The 21,389-nt window shown below is 38.2% G+C and overlaps 2 protein-coding genes across 3 annotated transcripts; both read left to right on the top strand.

Moving 5' to 3' along the window:
* Nucleotides 1-4,314: 4,314 nt before the first annotated feature.
* Nucleotides 4,315-6,257, top strand: LOC311082128 (uncharacterized protein; the record flags this gene model as incomplete). Its single annotated transcript, XM_084112870.1, has 3 exons — nucleotides 4,315-4,384; nucleotides 4,604-4,850; nucleotides 5,594-6,257. Exons 2-3 carry the CDS (start codon nucleotides 4,738-4,740, stop codon nucleotides 6,255-6,257), a joined length of 777 nt encoding a protein of 258 aa, XP_083968996.1. The 5' UTR covers nucleotides 4,315-4,384; nucleotides 4,604-4,737.
* Nucleotides 6,258-7,279: 1,022 nt separating this feature from the next.
* On the top strand, nucleotides 7,280-20,691 carry LOC311081109 (uncharacterized protein). Of its 2 annotated transcripts, XM_084111520.1 has the most exons (4): nucleotides 7,303-7,334; nucleotides 7,467-7,493; nucleotides 8,022-8,171; nucleotides 19,519-20,691. In XM_084111520.1, exons 3-4 carry the CDS (start codon nucleotides 8,087-8,089, stop codon nucleotides 20,346-20,348), a joined length of 915 nt encoding a protein of 304 aa, XP_083967646.1. In that variant the 5' UTR covers nucleotides 7,303-7,334; nucleotides 7,467-7,493; nucleotides 8,022-8,086; the 3' UTR covers nucleotides 20,349-20,691. The 2 variants fall into 2 exon arrangements, with proteins under 2 accessions (XP_083967645.1, XP_083967646.1); XM_084111519.1 differs by lacking the exon at nucleotides 7,467-7,493 and having other exon boundaries at nucleotides 7,280-7,334.
* Nucleotides 20,692-21,389: the final 698 nt, after the last annotated feature.

Below are 21,389 nucleotides of genomic sequence, written 5' to 3'. Positions count from 1 at the left end.
TTATACAGCAGTAGCCCAAGATTTCCTTCATTTGTTCATCAGCTATTAAAGCTGAGTAAATTTATAAGAGAAACCAAGAGAAACTCAATGTACAAGAAATACATTCAAGAGAGAGAAAGAGAAAACAAAGACACAGAGAAAGGTGAGATGAAGAGAAAGACAGACAAAGACAAATAGAAAAGGGAGAAGAATAGAAAGACAAAGACCAAAGGGAGAAGAATAGAAAGACAGACGAAGAGACAAGGGAGATGAAGAAAAAGTCAGAAATAGAAAAGGGAGAGCAAGAGAAAGTCAATGAAAAAGAAAAGGTAAACATTTTAATAAATATATTATTTTAATTTTGTGTCTCCATAATTAATCACTTATTGTCTTGTGTTACTAAACTGAGAAGAAACACACAAGACAGAAGACCACAAACAAAAATGTATGCAGCAGCAAAAGTTGGTACTCAACCAGAATAATACTTTTACCGCCGCCGTTCCCGTAAATGATCATAAAATTAAAACATTGTCAGGACTTGCTAACCGATGTTAGTCGGCAGCATTTGTGTTTTAGCATTAAGAATGAAATAGGCTTACAGTAGGTTGTTATGATTAGCATCATTTTCTTTAATAAATAATTAAATAATGAATATTATTAAATAATTAAATAATTTATTTTCACTGACTGCGAGATAGGCGTATGATGGTCTTTTGGTGAATTTTTTGTTGGTTTGTTTATTGCACTGCTCCCCCCAGGAATAGGCTTCTGTTGCCCACCAATGTCTACAATATGAAAAATAGTCTATATTGTTGTCGTCTCTATTATTAACTTTTGATTCTATTTTTCTCTTCTAAAAGTTTTTTCTATTCTGTTTAAAATGTACTTTTACATATTTAATTTTTGCTTTTGTTAAATGTAACCAATTTGGTTGTAGTCTTATGTAGCCTCTGTCCCTAAGCACCGGTGGCTGATGCTGGTGAATGCCCACGATGTCCAGCAAAGGCTGGATGAGATCAAGGCCACTATCACATCACAATATGGTTGAATCTTAAAAATGTATTTACTAAAAAAGTGGCCAGAAAACTAGCAGGACACAGCTATGGCACCACTACCTGGGCAACCAATGTTGGCAATGAGCATGGACAGGTGATCATGTCCGTGCTCACAGCCAGTGAAGGTTTTGGTCTCGAGCCAATGATTGAAGGCCTCATCAAGCGATACAGAGTGGCTGGGGTGGCTCCTCCCGAGGTACTGTATGTGTGGCAAAACTCTTCTGAGGAGGATGTTTGAAGAGTGGGAGCAAATGACCATCCGGTTAGATATATGGCACTTCATTCTGAGGTTTGCACCACCAACTCTCACCAGTTGTATGCCACATTTATGAGTCGCCTCAGCCACTGTATTTTCATGTGGGACCAGGTCGACCTGACGGGCCTGAAAAAGGCGAAGCGTGCAGAGCAAGAAGCTGACCGGAAACCATCATCCGAGGCTGATGTGCTGCAGTGTATCAGCCATAGCGAGCTAGCCCTACATTGCAGGAGAACCACTCGCGGGACCAAGGAGACCCTGGCGCTGATTGAGAGCCATAACCAGGCATTAGATGGAGATGCTGCCCGTGACACTCTGGGAGTCTCACTAATAAACTCAGCCCAGATGAGATGAAGCATGTGGCCTGCATCCAGGATCCTCTAGGTGTGCAGATATACATGCAAACGGGCACTGTAATGAAGGGAGGGCACCGTCTGCCAACCTACCGCTGTGCCAGAGGTTCCACTTCGCTTAAGTAATTTCACCTGCACCTTAACAGATTCATCCCAGTTAAATAAGTGACTTGACTGAATTTTTAAAATAATATTTGATTTAATTATACATTGAAATAATTATGAGAATGGCAAAAACAGCTATTTGTGTATTTATATGAAATTTTTGTGTGGTCTTTTTCTTTTTTACATGTACGCTGGCAAGTGACACCTTTCAGGCGAATCTTTTGGATGGACTTGCAAGGTGGAATGAGGCAACAACTGATGTGGCAGCAGCCACATTCCTATAATCATCTTCTGCGGCATGCTGTCAATACTCTTGCAGTGAAGGTTATGGGCAAGAAAATGCCTTCCCTTATGTTAGGCCAAGAAAGTACACAGGTAGATAACTATTTGTTGTTTTTGGTGACAATTTAATTCAGGTGCACACATACCATTTGACCACTGAGTTATAATTTCAGTGTTTTAATATTTTAATATTTTAAAGGTGATCTTATTGGAGTGGAATACCTTTACCAGCAAACTGTTAATGTTCTGCAGGACTACAAATTGGCCATTGATGAGTCAGAGACCACTGAGGTGGATTATGAGGTGGATTAAGGTTATTCTGAACTTGAGGAGTTTCAGGACATCACTGTCCCCACCTTTGACACACAGAACGGACACCTGCTGCCTCCTCACAAGCATCAGTGTCCACTGCATCATCTGAACCCCTCCAGCAACCAGCCCCATGGCATCACTGTCTGTGGTCCCTCCATCACCAGTGACATCTCCTGTTTCCAGCTCCACGTCATCACGGTCTGTGGTCCCTCCATCACCAGTGACATCTCCTGTTTCCAGCTCCACGTCATCACGGTCTGTGGTCCCTCTATCACCAGTGACATCTCCTGTTTCCAGCTCACTGCTCACTCAATCATAGCCAGTACTCTCTCTTGGAGCACATAGCTGTGAGTTTTACCAAAGTATTCATAGAGGTTTCGGTATTTGTTGTAACACTAACTATAAATGTACACTCACCTAAAGGATTATTAGGAACACCTGTTCAATTTCTCATTAATGCAATTATCTAATCAACCAATCACATGGCAGTTGCTTCAATGCATTTAGGGGTGTGGTCCTGGTCAAGACAATCTCCTGAACTCCAAACTGAATGTCAGAATGGGAAAGAAAGGTGATTTAAGCAATTTTGAGCGTGGCATGGTTGTTGGTGCCAGACGGGCCGGTCTGAGTATTTCACAATCTGCTCAGTTACTGGGATTTTCACGCACAACCATTTCTAGGGTTTACAAAGAATGGTGTGAAAAGGGAAAAACATCCAGTATGCGGCAGTCCTATGGGCGAAAATGCCTTGTTGATGCTAGAGGTCAGAGGAGAATGGGCCGACTGATTCAAGCTGATAGAAGAGCAACTTTGACTGAAATAACCACTCGTTACAACCGAGGTATGCAGCAAAGCATTTGTGAAGCCACAACACGCACAACCTTGAGGCGGATGGGCTACAACAGCAGAAGACCCCACCGGGTACCACTCATCTCCACTACAAATAGGAAAAAGAGGCTACAATTTGCACGAGCTCACCAAAATTGGACAGTTGAAGACTGGAAAAATGTTGCCTGGTCTGATGAGTCTCGATTTCTGTTGAGACATTCAGATGGTAGAGTCAGAATTTGGCGTAAACAGAATGAGAACATGGATCCATCATGCCTTGTTACCACTGTGCAGGCTGGTGGTGGTGATGTAATGGTGTGGGGGATGTTTTCTTGGCACACTTTAGGCCCCTTAGTGCCAATTGGGCATCGTTTAAATGCCACGGCCTACCTGAGCATTGTTTCTGACCATGTCCATCCCTTTATGACCACCATGTACCCATCCTCTGATGGCTACTTCCAGCAGGATAATGCACCATGTCACAAAGCTCGAATCATTTCAAACTGGTTTCTTGAACATGACAATGAGTTCACTGTACTAAAATGGCCCCCACAGTCACCAGATCTCAACCCAATAGAGCATCTTGGAGGAACGGGAGCTTTGTGCCCTGGATGTGCATCCCACAAATCTCCATCAACTGCAAGATGCTATCCTATCAATATGGGCCAACATTTCTAAAGAATGCTTTCAGCACCTTGTTGAATCAATGCCATGTAGAATTAAGGCAGTTCTGAAGGCGAAAGGGGGTCAAACACAGTATTAGTATGGTGTTCCTAATAATCCTTTAGGTGAGTGTATATTTGTCATATTGAAAAACATAAATACAAATTTAAACTAAATATTTACCCAGTGGACCAATTATCCGCAGAAACTGATCTGAAAAGAACACTTCACATGATGTAAGTGCCCAGTTTCTTTTTAAATGTACATTGCTTTCATGTGAATATTTATATTAATTTATGCTATCAAAAGTTCATAAATTATCTTTCATTTTAGGACCTGATAATATTGAGAGGTATGGAGCCGTGCAGGACTTGGCAGAGTTTTTTGGTTAGCCTCAGAGACAACCGTCTGGACTTGACTGGAGAAGAGTGCATCAAGATCATCACTCTATGGCAGGCATTGGGGGAGTTTGACAAGAAGAAGACCACTAAGGGCCACTGATTCAGGGCCACTAAGAAGATTGTGGCACCAGGTGTGGAGAGCACCAAAAGGTATGTTAAATTTAGCAAACACAGTGCCTTGATTGTCTAAAAAGTTTAGACAATAAAACAAACAAGACAACATTACTATGCACAAATATTTAAAATGAATACACAAAGCAAAACAGACAGAATAGAAAATGGAAAATAAAACAATAAAAATAACAGAGTAAGGATCACACATTGAAAACAATCTTGCATTAGTAATATGTATTCTGCTGTAATTTGCAGGTGTTTTGTTGGGGCTCATTGTCCTGCACAGTGGCCTGACTGCAACCGAGTGGTGGAGGCCATCTTCACAAGGGCTCTGTGCTCTCTACCCAAATGTGGTGCACTGTGATGGAGTGAGGGTGTCCCGCTTCACAATGGTAGCACTTGCTTACAAGCACATCCAAGAGTGCATCCTTACCAATGCTAAGGTGATGAGCGAGACCACCATCCAGCTCCCAGAATTGAATGCTGCAACAGTCACACAATGGTGAGTAAATTAGCATTGTTACCGCTAAGGCGAAATTTAAAGCAGCTGAGGGCTACCCTGAGGGTTCAAGTAATTGACTTAATGTAACCGTGGCTGCATTGACGGGTCTAGAAACAAATCAACAACTCCAACTTCTGCTTTCTTCTCCATTATGAAAGATATTTATTGCCCACACCATGGTCTTCAACAGACTGCAAGAATCCATAATTGGAACAACGTTCCATCTCCATAAACAGATTTCCAACACACATAAAAACGAACAGCTACTGTACCAACAGTGGCCACAGTGGCGGTCAAAAACTAGTTGGCTTTTCCTCTGGCAACTCCTGTGTCTAATTGCACCTGCCCTACATAAGTAGATGAGCACCCAAATTGACATGACAGCACCCTGGTGCCACCTACTGGCTAAACCTTGGTACAAACATTGAAATGGCTTTTACAATCTTGCTTCATACAGTATCTTTTTTGTGTATTGTTTCCATTGTTCAGTTTTGCATTTCATCCATAACATGATTTCCATTTCATGACATGATGGCTGGCTCAGCAAATACAATGTTAATCTCAATGAAGTAGCCATTTTACAAAAGCAATAATACATGAGACGAGGATGTGATCAATTGCTATGTGATATCAGCTGCGTCATGCTACTGCATCATAGTTGTGATCAAATAGTAGTTGATCACACCATCTTTTGTATTATTGCTTAAATGTTTATTAATGTTGGTTGTTTTATGTTTTCCCAGGTTCAGCAAGTTACAGGAACAGGAGATTTTGAAGCAGGGTATCCAAACCCCAGACGCACCCATGGTAGGACCTGAGAAGCTTCCTACGGCAATGCAGAAAGGACCAACTCTCTATTCAGGCAATTTGGCTGAGCCTCACCTTTTTATCCTGCCACCAAACACTGCTGGTGAGGCAAAACTCAAGGGGAGATCACAAACTCAGGCCATCTCCCAGGCTCCACCATCACATCAAGGACTTCCTGTCATTGCACCAGCACCACCCCTCTCTCTCCCTTTCATTGTACCATCTGTGCAGCTTTCTACAGTGCCTGGTCCCTCACAGGTGATGTTCTTCAACCTCTCATTACCTTTAGCTATGCCACCATCAGCTCAGACACAGACATCCAGTCAAGCTGTTCCTTACTCCACTCCTTACTCCTTACAGCCATACAGAAAGAGAAAACAAGGGAGGGAGCACACTGAAAATGTCACAATAAAATATGTAAGACAGACATCATTCTTTGCAGAAAGTGTAACAAAGAGAGAACGCCACCATCACATCTTCAGTACTTTGGCAACTGGTACTGCTAAGAGTCTAAGACTCAATCATATGGTGAATGGAGGGCTGTGCTGGAAGAACACATGTTATGTGTATTTATTTATTTGGTTAATCTTTGGATTATAGAGTAATTTACAAGTCTCCAACAATAACAGCGGTGTCTAAAATATATAATAACTATGTGTGTGATGCATCTTGGTTCTTTTTTAAACATGTTTTTTTCTTCACTGCTTGTTTCCTCTGCTGCATGCATGCGTCTGTTGGGAAAATATTTCAGGTATAAATGTAATTATGTATATATGTAATGGTAAGTATACCTTGTTACTTATGTATGAGTTTTCTGAGAATTTTTTTTTTTTAAATAGTTCTGATGTTCACTGGGTTAATTTTTATATTTATATATCTATACATATATGTGTGTATTATGTAAAAAAAAAAAAAAAAAAAAAAAAAAAAACACATCTTGAGATTGAGGCACATGCTTTATTCATGAGACTAAAACTATTCATGTGTACATAGTTTATTTAGAATTATCATTCCATGCTTTATCTGCCATGAGATGAAGTGAAGTTTAAGCTGCTGTTTAAAAAACCCTCTGTCAAGTTAAAGTGTGCGTGCTTTGTGTTTCTTCAAGCGTTTTGGAGACGTTGCTGCAGTATTTAGTCTGTCTCTGTTTTTTTCATGTAAGAACACCTCTGAATTAAACTAATCCTGAAACATTTAAACTGCTCAGGATCTGTCTAAAAGTCTCTGACTCTAAAAAAGATTTATTTTTATTGACAAACCTTGTTTATTGTAGTCAACTAGTTTTTGACATGGCTCTTTTGGGAAGAATGTATCAATCAAAAAATTAAGAAAAAAGAAAAAAATTCATAACTACTGATAAACAGGACTTCTGCACTCAAACATGACACATACTGTGCACATACACACATAGGCTACTGCGCTTTTTAGAATCTTGCATATTAGATGTGCTTGTTCACATTATTTTCAGCACGATTTAACATGTTTTTAAATTTCACAAAGACTCAAATATGAATACCTCTTAAATATGTTGTATTGCTTGTATGTGTTTTTGTACATTTCGATGCACTTGTATTATTTTAGACAGTAACGTGTGAACAGAACTTTTATTTTGGTGTGGCTATGTGACGTCATAAAGCTGCGCTGCGCTCCCACATATTGTGATTCGGCTGAAGACAGGTTTGTGTTTTTAAGCGATGCAAATGTTCTATTTTAGATCTTTAACAAGCGATGTTAAATTAATTAACTGCTATTAAATATACCATTGTAATACTTAATCTAACATTAATAAAGGTTATTTTGTTAATAAAGCACATCCACAGATGAGTAACAGAAAAGGTGCGTCTCATTTCGCGCCCTATATCATGAATCAGTTTATCATAAACACGTAATTCGGTCACTGGCAAGTAGTTATGGAGAAACAAATATTTGAAACTCCGAGTCAATTGAGCCAGTTACTTCGCAAAATGATTCATTGATTCGAATCGCCGATCGCTGACGTCACATGCTGGTCAAAACACTGTACAAATGCAACGAGAACACAAACCTGTGATTACAACTTTAACAAACTGCAAATGTTTTCTTGAAAGTGTAATATTAAATGTATATACAAATGATTGGATACCAACTATAAATCATAAAACCTAAATATAAAAGTATATAATTTGGATATTTTCGTATTAATTTGTTTTTTTATTGTTTTTGTTTTTTTGGCTTATCAGGTGATTTAGGCCATTAACTCTGACTGACTCTTACCAGTGCACTGAACTACTGAACTACTGAACTAGAGCAGATTGAGACACACACAGAGATTTAGTGTGTATTTACTTTTCTTTATGTTAATTATTCTCATCTTAATCATGACAGAGCATCCAAACACAGAAAAACTCCTGGTGAAGCGACGGAGATCCTCGTGACACACTATTATAAAGATGGCATTTATTAAAGAGGAAAGTGAAGACATGAAGATTGAAGAAACATTTAGAGTGAAACAAGAAGATACTGAGGAAAAAACAGGTGTGTTTCATTCTCAAAGTATTTAATCCATATTAAAATGTCCAGCTCTACAGAAATTAATCAGATGACTGTCCTAATTAAAGTGTTTTTATTTGACATGGAGTGGGTTGCCTCGAGTGGACAGATATGTTGAGTACATGTGTGCCCTGTATGCCTGTCACATGAGAAGATCCTACTTCCACATTGGCCGTTTAATATTACAACATGTCACACATTTAATTAGGAAAAAGAATACAGAAGTAGCCGAAACAAAACAATAATTTTGAGTAACATTAAACCCAAATGTTGCAAAGCATCGCAAGTTGATCTAGGATGAGTGAATGTCAACTCCATGTAGCAGCAACACATGTGGGATTTTCTTCACGTTAAGACCCACAACGAATATGAGGAACAAACTCTTGATGGATCTTTAGTAACAAGTGGATTTTAACACCAGAGGAAAGAAAAAGAAGATTAGAAACATTAGTGACGTTTTAGTTCAGGGATAGCATGTTTTATCAATGTATTAAAGAAATAGTCTTTCTTCACCTGCAGTGAAGCTCCTGTTTCTCTGCTCCTTGTCTGATGCTCCTGTGAGTGAAATATCGAGCGATCGATATCGAATATTGTATCGCATAAATGTTGAGAGTTTAATGTTAAAATTAACTTTTTTTAATATATACAATTTTTTAGAATAACTAATATAGTCATTAGTGGGACATTGACGAATAAGGTTTTTAAAAGTAAAAATAAATAAATCGAGATATAATTAATTTTGAAACCATTTTTTTGTTTTACTAAGTGTTAACAATGAGATTGTGTTTTTTACTATTAATTAACACTGCTTATGTAATTTTTTACAAGATGTACAAAATTTGTCACCAAAAAAGTAATTCGGTTTAACCATGAATATATCTAAAATTATTAATTTGCAGATAATTATTCATAAAAAAACCCTGATTTGACATTGATGTTGAGATAGTATATAGTGTGAACCACGGAAGAAATATAAAATAACATTATCACTGATCTCATAAATTTAATAATTGTATTGGACTACTCTAAAACCTCCTACATATTCAAGTAAAACATTGCACTGGGAAAATGAGAAAAGGGGAAATGTAGAAAAAAAGCCTAATCTGCTCTATATTTGTATTATTGTAGTTCCTTTAGTTATAAGAAACAATATTATTCTATTTCAATATTTACTCTATATCGGTTTCACCGAATGACCAAGGCTGGTTATGCCGAATGACTATGTCTGCTGCCCTTGACATTATGAATATTTAAGACAATACACAGACAAAAATAGTTACAAAAGCACATTTTATTTCTAATATAATATTAATGTAAAAAAGTACATCAAACATGAAAACATTTATGTAAGGACCACTATCATCAAATACGATTGACAATTAGCATACAGTTTGGATTGGCGGTCTGGTTCTGATCTGGGCAGCCTAGCATGGATAAGAGCAGGGAGAGCAGCAATAAAAAAAACCTTAGGGTAAACAGAACAGAACCAACATGAATGTATAGCAGATATCAGTAATTTAATATTTTAATGTACAACATATTTCGAGAATTTAGTCTTGATTCAAAGGGGAATCGGAATGCCAAATCCTGACAGGAGACAGGAGGAGCTGGGGATACATGCAGGTATTCTTAAAATATAAGTACAATGTAAAAACATGTATGTACACAATAAGTCCATTGTATCAAAGTATTAATTTCGATGTTAGTACATAGTAGTTAAAGCCACTTAATATAAAGTGGGACCGAAGATTTTTTTCTGGTTGTGATGCCAAAGCTGGTTCCTGTGGTACCTCATCCACTGGGATGTCAGGTTCAGGTTCAGTATATTGTTTATGGTCCTTCTCTCTCTACTTCCGTTTTGCCCTCATCCATATAAAACTCCTTTTTTCTTGATCCTTTAGGCCAAGTTCAACAATTGGCAGGTGTTCTTTTTTGCCACTGAGTTTTCTTCTCTGGTAACTAAAAACAAAAAGAAAACTATACCACTACTACTACTACTACTACTACTATTACTACTAATAATAATATAATATTGGCAGGTGTTCCTCTTAATCACTCAGTTTTCTTTAGTTACTAAATGCAAAATAGAGCCGATTGTATGCATTGTAACAGTGTTATGATGCAATTACTACTATATATAGTATTATAATAATAGTAATAGTAATAAATAATAATATAAATAATAAAAACAAATGATACTTTTCTCTTCTTTTGGCAAGTATCTCTTCTTTTTTAACAGGATCAGCTTTGATGTAATTTGTAAAATTTGTTTTATAGCGGTTGTACCGAATTACCTAATTTTTCGGGACATGCATATAAGCAGGTGAAAACATGAATTTTTCAAATAGTTAAGAGTGAGTGAGTTACTTTATTTCACGACCGTGTGGTCCTTTACAGGTGTCTGAATGATGTCACATCCTGTCACATGATATTTACCGCATGACTTTATCCAAAATGGTGCCTTTATATTGGTTACTCCGAATGATATCAATGAAATTAATTTTTCCGGACATTCTTTCTCATAACAAAGCAATGACTTCTACACATCATTTTAATACCATTTTGCACTATGTTGATATATAATGTTATAATGTATAAAATCATGCCAGAATAAAAAAATATTTGAATCACAAATGGCTGTATTGGCTTTTGAACGGTTAAACCGAATGACCTTTTGGCACTTCAAAATCTTTAAAATACCTTTATATGTATTAAAATATAATTAAAACCTTTTGGATTCAATAAAATATATCAAGTTGTACTACCTTACATACTTCGGATGTCATATCTTTGTTTTTTATTATCATCAAAGGGGTCATGACATGAGAAGCCAAATTTGCCTTGATCCTTTGGTATATAAGAGGTCTTTGTACCATTAAAACTTCCTGCAAGTTTCATAGCTTAAGACGTCCTCCCCATTATAAACGAAGCATTTATTTAATCAAGCTCTAATTACAGCTCGTTGGGGATCCATGGTAAGAAGTGACATCACGGTACGAAGTGACATACCAGTCGTTTGCATATGACCGCCTCCAGCGCAAGACAACTACGCCTCATTTCGCATCATCGCATCGTTGTCACGCCCACAGGTGTTCAGTCGACGTGCAGCGAGTGGGTCTGTTTACAAGAAGATTGCGATGCCACGCAGATGTGCTGTTACTGGCTGTGGACAAAGTCAAGTCATCTTCATTTATATAGCGCTTTTAACAATGTAGATTGTTTCAAAGCAGCTTTAAAGAGATAAACGTATAATTTAAGGTAACAGAGATTGTTTTGGCTTTATAGCGGTTCTTTAATAAAGTTATTTTCCAGCTAAAGTTAGTTTTGATTGATTCGCTTCCGTCGCAACAATCATTTGTTATTAAATTAGGGGCTGCTAAGACAAACAAAATGTTTGAATACGTTGCCAATCGATCCAGACGTCAGGGTAAAATTTATGCAGTTTATTTTTTGCAGACGTCCCAGTCACGGCAGTGTTAATTTAGGCGTGTGTTCTCTACGTTTCAAGGATGACTGTTTTGAGAACAAATCGCAGTATGATGCTGGCTTTGCCAGAAAACTTTTGCTTAAAGATCAGGCCGTGCCGACTATTCTGGGCCCAACAACGACGCCACAAACTGTAAGTAATGTATTTCATCTTAAAACTACTTTTAGCCAATGACATTAGCCAATCATAACAGGGGGCGTTAACACTGAACTCTTAAAGGGGAAACACCCCCAAAACAGACTGTTTGAATCAGAGGATGAGAAACAGGGTGGGAAAAGGTCATAAATCACTCAAATTTAAACCTTTTTTGTCCAAAAAACTAGTAATACTATAATTGCACCTAAGGGAACATAATAAAACAAAATCAAAAACCATGTCATGACCCCTTTAAGGCCTTTGGACAAAAAAATTACCTGTCACATCATTGACTCAAGTGGTAATCATCTGGGTCAAAGCACCAATATCCATGTGGAGGTTTAGCAATCCAGTTGAAATGTTTCTTATAATGTGAATTTTACAGAAAAGTCTTTTGAATCTTCACTGAAAATCAGTAATGAATCATGCATGTCATTTACTACAAGTCAACCTACTGGACCTTTTAAACTGAGACCTAAAAATATTTATTATCCTTTGCCTCCCACTGGTTGACAACATTAGTATTATGGTTTTTATCTCATTCCCATTGAAATGGCTGATCTATAAAAAAATGCTGTTGGCATCTCAAACATCAAAAATTCATGAAACTCAGCATATTCATTAAGTTTACAATATGAGTAATACATAAAATATGAGTAAATTCTGAGTAATTTGCACATATAATTGACCTTCCTGAAAACTCTTCTCCGGATTCACAAACGCTTTGTAAACATCAGATTTGACAAATGTGTGTGGTAATGAAATCCAATCATTCGTTAATAGGGTAGAAATGCACGCTCATTCACAATTTGCATAATCTCTGCCTATGAATTACAACTACAAAAATTACGTGTCCGGGAACACTGTGGAATCTTCTGGACTCATTCTCAGGATTGTCTCTAGTATATTGCATAAATGCAAATGAGAGTAATAGGCAATTTGCCTGACAATAAATATTCAATTAAAAGAATAGTCCACTTAAAAATTAAAATTTTGTCATTTACTCTTCCTCAAGTTGAAATGTCTGGTGCTCTTCAGAAAACAGCCAGCTGGTGGCGTTTGAGAGCGCTTTGAGGCGCAGCATTTTTCCAGCTGAGACGCTTTGGTTGCTATGATTTGGAATATCCACGGCAGTAACTTTGTTAAGAGTATCTTAAAGAATATTACTGAATATAAAAATGGAGTAACCAGCAATATTAACTTCTCCATTGTTCAGCTGTTGTACAGGATGATTGGTCAGTGTGGTATTTGCATCCCGCCCCTCCTCCACTGTGATTGGACAGCTGGGTGACAGTGACGAGCGCTGTGTTTTACCCAAAGTTGAACAAAGTTTTGAACTGTCAGAAAAAAAGAAAAAAAAGACAGGGCAAATTAACTTGTAAAATATAATTATGGTACGTAATGCCAGTGTCATCAGTTTGCCTAAAAGAACACAGAACGTTTGAATGTTTTACACATCATTTACACGTGGTAGGGAGCAGGTGTAAATTTCTTTCGTACAACTGTGAGGTAAGATGAGGTAGAGAAAGAAGGTTTTTCAAAAACTTACAGTGGTTGCAAAGTTTTTGTATGGCAATAGATATGCATATGAGCAACTGATTCGGATGCACTGAAGGAATGAGAAGGAAAATGCATTTTGATCTTAACGATGACAGGATGGACATTGTGTTCAGGAGATGTAGGTGAATTCATGAAAAATGAATGACACCAGGCCATTTAATTCACTAGTAACTTTGCAATGCTTTAACAAATCGAAATTATGTTGATAAGTTTTTGACAGCACCATCCCTTGCCTAACTGCTGTGCGCCGTGTTGCCAACTTAGCGACTTTGTTGCTATTTTTAGCGACTTTTCAGACCCCTTTAGCGTCATTTTTTCAAAAAAGTGTGGAGATTGGTAGGTTTAGGGGTGGGTTTAGGGATCAGGGGGTGGAGATGGGTAGGTTTAAGCCTCGTTCACACCGCCAGCGACTTTGTTGCTGTATGTCGCTAGTCTCTGTACTGTGAAGTTGCTTGTAGGCGTTCATAGTGCTGTCGCTCTAATGTTATTGGTAGAGTGCACGTCTGGCCATATCTTTACAAAATACCATCACAAGTGATAGATACAACTATATCATTTAATTTGATATAAAATAATCAAATTAAGCTCAAAATAAGCTCAAAATAAACAGTATGCTGTTGGGAGAGTGTTTTTATATTACCACAGCAGTGTTCAGCGGATTAAATAATTTACTAGATTAATGATCGATCAATCAACAAATTAAACTCACTCATACTGTTAATAAATTACCTAAACGTCATTCGAATTTGACAAATGATCAATTTTCTTGTCCCTAATAGTCAACATAATGCAGGGGAAACTGTAAAATGAACTGCAGCAGTGCTAAACTTGCATCATAAAATTACAACACTCATATAAATGTATGAATTAAACTCACTGAGACTGTCGACAGTTTCTTTTCCATGCATCATTTTATTATATCCATGTATGTGGTTACAGTCAAATCATATAAAACAGTGAAATCGCCCTCGAACTCTTCTGTCTTGCCTGCACTCGAGACGGTGACGTGAGCTGAGCTCCACTGAAAGTCTTCTTTCCTATTGGTTGTCGCTCGGGCAAATCGCTTTTCATTTGCATAAAGTTGAAATTTCTGAACTTTTGTCATGTGTCTCGCGTCGCTTGACACGCCCACATTCTGTTGCCAACGGTCACTGTCGCTCGTGTCGCCGGAAGTCACCAGCGCTCCATTGAAATGAATGGGATCGTGTTGCTTTGTTGCTGTGTGTCGCTGGCGGTGCGAACGGGGCTTTAGGTATATGTAAGGTGGGTGGAGTTGGATCTGGATCCAACTCCTCCCCCTGGATTTCGTGTTCTGCAGTAAGGACCACCTCAACTTTTTGGACAAACCTCAGTAACCTTCAAATGTTGCCAATACTGTACTGCGAGCGCAAGGTCTTGCTTTCTCCCCGCCGTCACTCTATCTAGCTGCGTCTACCTTGTTCAGTGAATGGCTGAGAGGAGCAGCAGCACGTTCATCTGTTGAGCGTACGGCTGCTGACAGACGTGAATGAGTAGTGTTTTTCCACAGACTTATCACTTCTCTGCTTTTCTTTTGTTTTATATTTAAAGAATTTAGTTTAACCATTTTAATTTCCTTTCTTTTCTTGTGCTTAATACTTGTAATACTCACTATCACAGAGCTTTAGTTCATCCGGTTCCCGAACTCTCTCAATTCAGATAATTTTCCACATAGGCCTATAAAAAAATGTAGTCATTCACTATATTATAGCTAATATTATATTATATTATATTACATTACATTACATTACATTACATTATATTATATTATATTATATTAAATACAGTAGGCTATGTGAGCATTCATTTAGAGAGAAAACACATTAGGCAGGCAGAACGCAAGTACGAAGCGATTACGTCATGAATATTTAGCGACTTTTAGGGAAGGCGTTAGCTACTTTCCTGTGAAAATAGTTGGCAACACTGGCTGTGTGCCTAATTTAGTGAAGACCGGGTCAACAGCCTTGGAGGAGTTTGAAAACAGGTTTTTCAGAAAATTAAAAATGGCTGTGATGTAAATTAATTTGGTTGATTGACTCAAGGATTCAGGATAAAAATAATTTATTTCAAAATTATGATGCAAAACACATATAGCCTTATACTGTCACATATCACATAACACATATCGCCACCTACTGTCGCACAAATGTGTGTCTATGTGCCTAAATAATAAGGATGTGCCCGAAGCCGAATACAGAATTTGGAAAGGTGTGGAAAATAAGTAATGCATTCTACGGAGCTGGTTACATTACAGCACATCAGTTTTCACTTGTCACGTGAAGAGAGTAAGGAGAGATGACTGACAGAATGATTTGGTGCGCAACAGATCGTGAGCGGCATTAATAAACATCTTATTTTGTAAAATTTACTGTCAGTACCGCCACTCCCTATACACGTGATTACAAATTTGAAACCGAAAGTAAAAAGCAATTTCAATACACCACATATTGAAAGCAGTGTAGAAATTGCATGATAATTTGGCATTAAGCCAAGTTTAATTATATATCCCCTCAAAGAAAAATGTTGGCATATATTCTGCTCTGTCCTTGGAAATGAGCAGGACATAACCCATCTCTTGTCTAAAATCTCTGTTTTTTCACAATATTACAAAGACCATGACACTGGTTTTAAAAGGTTGTGAATTTTATCTTCCAAGTGAACAAGACTTTTATATTTGAGGTTGCATTGCCGGGAAAAGTGAAACAGAATTACCAGTGTCTGTGAGATGCACTATAAAAATAACCTCTGTCTTTTTTTTCTTTTTTTTCAAGGCTTGCACCTTGAAACCTATTTCAAGGTTTGCCTTCTCGAGCCACCAAGCGCTGTTGTTGTGCGGATGAGTAGGCCGGAGCGCCTTAAGGCCGTGTGTCCACCAAAGCATTTTTTCACGTAGCGCTCAGCGTTTTTTACAGGTCGCCGAGAGTTGAAGAATGTTCAACTTTGGGTAAAACGCGGTGCTCATCACTGTCACTTTTTACCCAACCGACCAATCACAGTGGAGGAGAGGCGGGACTAATACCACACCGACCAACCGTCACATTCTGATTCTGTACAATGTCAACATCAACAACAAGCATAATAACGGAACAAAATCATTTAAAACAAGAGCCAGAGTAAATACATTACATTGTGTCGACATTTTAATATAGAATCAACACAGAAACAAAATATGTGTGAAAGGAGACACTAGTAACACTTTCGCGGATATTCTGTATAATAACAAGCAAAGCGTCTCAACTGAAAAAAACGCTACAAACGCTCTCAAGCGCCCACAACTAGGCGTTTTCAGCAGTTTTCTTCAATATTCAGCTGGCTAAAAACGCTTTGGTGGACACACGGCCTAAGGGTTTTCTGTTTGAACGGTGTCGTGTTAGCGGCCCCTAAGTTAATAACTAATGATCTTTGCAACAGAAGTGGATCGATCAAAACTAACTTTAGCTGGGCAATAACTTTATTCTAGAGCTGCCGTAAAGCCATAACAATCTCTGTTACTTCAATTTCCTATTATCACTGTAAAGCTGCTTTGAAACAGTCCATATTGTTAAAAGTGCTATATAAATGAAGGTGACTTAACTTGACTTGACCCATAGACTGTAGAGAAATATGGACGTAGCGTCTGTGACGTCACCCGTAAGTTTCTGAAGAGCATTTTTGAAACTACAAGTAGCCGCATCACCGTACGCCACTCCCGGATAACAGAAAATGGGCAAAGAGGTGGGAAGTGGGCGGAGCTTAGGAGCCTGGTTGCTGAAACCACACCCGCCTAGCTACTGTATGCTACTGGCAGTACCAAGTGTGTGACCGCACAGGGCCTTGCGCTAAAGTGACAGCTGACTTGATGTAAAGCCAATAGGTTTGTTTTTTTCCCTTCAAAATACTATAATAGTTAAAAGACATAGCTAAAAGTTAGACTGTGTGTATCGTGATGCTGTATTCTGCTAGTTAAAAATGTATCATGCAGTAACTTACAATATTTTCTCTGAGAGTGTGATAGTGATATTAATGCGCATACATGTCAGTCAGCGCCGCATCGCACATAAAGTTCGTAGAGAGCTTTAGTCAGTCCATTTTAAATTCTGATTTTGGCCGTCTCTCAAATGGGTCAAACCAAAGATATTACCTCAGAAGTTCAAGTAAATGCACTGGAAATCCACGCTCATTCAAGGATGTGCATTTATTGCATGGACGGCGAGAAAGCACTGACAGGATTTCATCTGACGGTACTTTTTATTTAACGCTAAAAAGTTAAATAAGCATATAGTCTGTCTGTTCCATGAGAGCAATGGTACTGCAGAATGAGTGTCGTCTATATATATAGACGTTTTTAAATCTGAACTCCAAAAAGCAATGAAATTGTCAGAGATCCATGAGTGCATGTTCACAGATGAAAACAACTGAAAAACAGCACTGGTTGTTCTCTTGATACTCGACAACGACGGAATCCAACGTCGTGGGCGAAGGTATAATGCTGATGTGTGTATTAAATTGTAAGAAATAATCCTGTAAAAGGCACAAACATGGCAGAGATGCCAAGTTCAGCGGCTGGAATTAGCTGTGGTGACGTGACTGCTAACAGACAGCAGATAAACAGCTAATAGTGACATCACGGCAATCCACCTGTCACTCAAGTGTCCACGCCCCTAAATTATGCAGAACTTTAAGACTCAATATAATTTAAATGGATGAGTTATAAAAAAAATGTACCCCCCTCACAGTTATCAGGAAGGGCAAAAGTAGCTATATAGACCAAAACTTTTTGCACCAGGCTGTTTTCTGCTGTAAAGTTGGACATTTTAACATACGGGAGATACAGATTTGGCTCCCTTTTGCATCCAGCCTCCAGCGGCCAGTCGATGAATTGCAGTTTAAATCACTTCCATATTGGTTTCGAGAGAGAGACAGGGAGGTTGCCGCTCAGTCTTACCTTGTCAAACAGTTAAAACTGATTGTGAGGAAAGATAAACCAAACCCATGAAATATTATTTTCCTGATTAAACATTTGGTTGTTAACCTATTATTTCTTTTGTAAATAAAGCTTTGTGCTTCACCCATGTCCCAAAATCCTGTATTATGATCCTGGCAGTGGTCAGTGAGTGTGTGCCTTGCAGTATAGCTGGTAGTTTGTTGTGGTTCACTTTCCAAGTCCATCGTAAGACCGACATGTAGGCTGTTGCAGGTAAAGTTTTTCTAGCTCAGTTACCAACCCTGCTCCTGGAGAACTTCATCCAACAGATTTTAGCTCCAAGCCCTAATTAAACACACCTCGTTCCAGGTGTTGAGGATGATTTGAAAATCACAGGCAGGGTTGGAACTGAAGTCTGCAGTAAGGTAGCTCTTCAGGGGCAGGGTTGGCTACCCCAGCTCTAGCTGTGCGGCTAGAAGTGGCAGCTGTTCATCCTAGGTTAAGTCCATCATGGACGACTGAAATGATGCAGACATTGATCATGGAAAGCCTGATGATGAGACATGGTGGGGAATTAAATAATATTAGTGTAGATACCTGTTCAATTCATTTTAAATTAGAGACATAGTTTATAACATTATGGTATGTATGACATTACAACATGTCACACATTTAATTAGGAAAAATAATACAGAAGTAGCCTGAACAAAACAATAATTTTGAGTAATATTAAACCCAAATGTCTACTACTGAATAGAAAATATCTGTTGTGACTTAAGAGACATAGAGTTTATAACATCACATAAGCTGCAGTATATTTGCTCATAGCGAGTGCAATCAGGGCAACAAATTAATGGCAATCCACAAAAGAATCTGTTTGCAAGCAGCAGAAAGCCACCTTGTGCGACACACGTACAGGAAACCCAATTATTGTTTACTCAGCTGCACATAATAGCACCAAGTTAATAAAAAAACAATATTTTGACCCACGTTCTGTTTTCTATCATGCGGTGTGCATGTTTGTGAGGACGTAAGATGAACGCAAATGCACCAGGGTTTGATAGAATCAAGTTGAGTGTGAAACCAGACCAACACTGCAGGGGTCGGCAGAAACAATCACGCTCGGACTTGGACCGCAGCCCAGTGAAAAAACTCCCTAAATGTTTTGATATCTGTTGCTTTGTGACATTAAACTGAGGCTAACTTGTATTTGTCTCTGTTCACTTTAGACTGGATGGGGCTAAAAGAGGAGAGTCAAGAACTGAATGGGATGGAAATGAAAGATCATTATGATGAACATCATGATTGTAAAACTGAAAAAAAATCTATTAGTTGCTCACAGACAGAAAAGATGCCAATTAGAAGTAATTTCACCTGCTTTCAGTATGGAAAGAGTTTTGATCAACAAGGAAATCTTGAAGTTCACATGAGAACTCAAACTGGAGAGAAGCCTAACACCTGCCAACAGTGTGGAATAAGTTTCACTGAAAAAGGAAGCCTTAAAGTCCACATGAGAATTCACACTGGAGAGAAGCCTTTTGCCTGCCAAGAGTGTGGAAACAGTTTCATTCGAAAAGGAAGTCTTAGGAGTCATATGAGAATTCACACTGGAGAGAAGCCTTACACCTGCCATCAATGTGGAAAGAGTTTTTCACATAAGCCAACCCTAAATGCACACATGCGAACTCACACTGGAGAGAAGCCTTACACCTGCAAACTGTGTGGAATACGTTTCAGCCGAAAAGGAAACCTTACAGTCCACATGAGAATTCACACTGGAGAGAGCCACTACACCTGTCAAGAGTGTGGAAAAAGTTTCTATCGAAAAGGAAGCCTTAAAAGCCACATGAGAACTCACACTGGAGAAAAGCCTTACATGTGCCCTCAATGTGGAAAGAGTTTTACACACAGACCAACCCTTAATGTCCACATGAAAACTCACACTGGAGGGAAGCCTTTCGCATGTCTTCAGTGTGAGAAGTTTTTCACGCATCAAAGAGACCTAAAACAACATTTGCAAACTCATTCTGGAAAGAAATTGATGTGTCCCTCAGTGTAGCAAGAGGTTTACAAAATAGAGCAGTTTCATATTACACTTTCACTGGAGGGAGATCATTTAATTTTGATCAGTGTAATAAAACATATTTTGACATCAGACTTACAGATACACCTGAAAAGGCATGCAGATGTGAGACCCTATGTGTGTTCTTTGTGTGGAAAGTGTTTTAACCCTTAGGGGTCAGCGATCAATTTTTTCCTGATAACGGTGAAAGAACTTTGTCATACAGAAACGAGTTATAAATCATTCAAATCTGTAAAGGGTCTATTTTTATTTGCATACACTCACAATAACAAAACTTTGTGCTTTTGTAAAATAAAGAAAACAAACAGTGTGCACATTATGCCTTCTCAGTCTCTATGAACTTCTTTCTGAAACGTGTCACAAAAATGAACTGAAACTCAGCGAATACTTGCTAATGAGACGTGAGAGATATGTCTGTAGAAAGCTTGAAGTGTCTACATTTAAAAGAAGTCATATAGACAACAAATATTCTCTGTTTATGTAATCAATATGAAACCAACAAGAGGTGCAATGTTTTAATGTGGACACACCCACGCGCAGCGCAATCTATTCATACGGTAATCGTCCACATTAGCCATGTGATGCCCCCCATCACCTTGATAAACAAAGCATCAAGCTTCATCATTCCTCTGCTTTTCATCAAGTTTGGAAGAAGATGTGCTGTGAGGAATAAGCCTTGAATTTACCTCAGAAGAAGAAGAATGCTATTGATCCAGTGGAGGTATCTTTTTCTCACTTACATTTGGTGTTCTTGTTAAATAAACTTGAACACAATTTACTAGTTAAACTATTGCCAGATTAAAATGTGTAAATATCAATGGAAACATGTTGACATATGAAATAAAGTTGGGTAAGCAAACTTTCAATGCTAAATAAATATAAATGTATAACACAAGGATGTTTTTATGCTCTATAATAGGGCTGGGTATTGAGACAAATTTCACAATTCGATTCGATTAGATTTCAATTCTAATTCGTTCCGATTCAATATTGATTATTTTGGATATCAGGTACAAT

This window comes from Abramis brama (genome assembly GCF_963993115.1).
Source record: "Abramis brama genome assembly, chromosome: 4".
In the NCBI taxonomy this organism is placed as follows: Eukaryota; Metazoa; Chordata; class Actinopteri; order Cypriniformes; family Leuciscidae; genus Abramis; species Abramis brama.
Note: the sequence above shows the minus strand (reverse complement) of the source record. Positions and strands in the feature narration are given on the sequence as shown.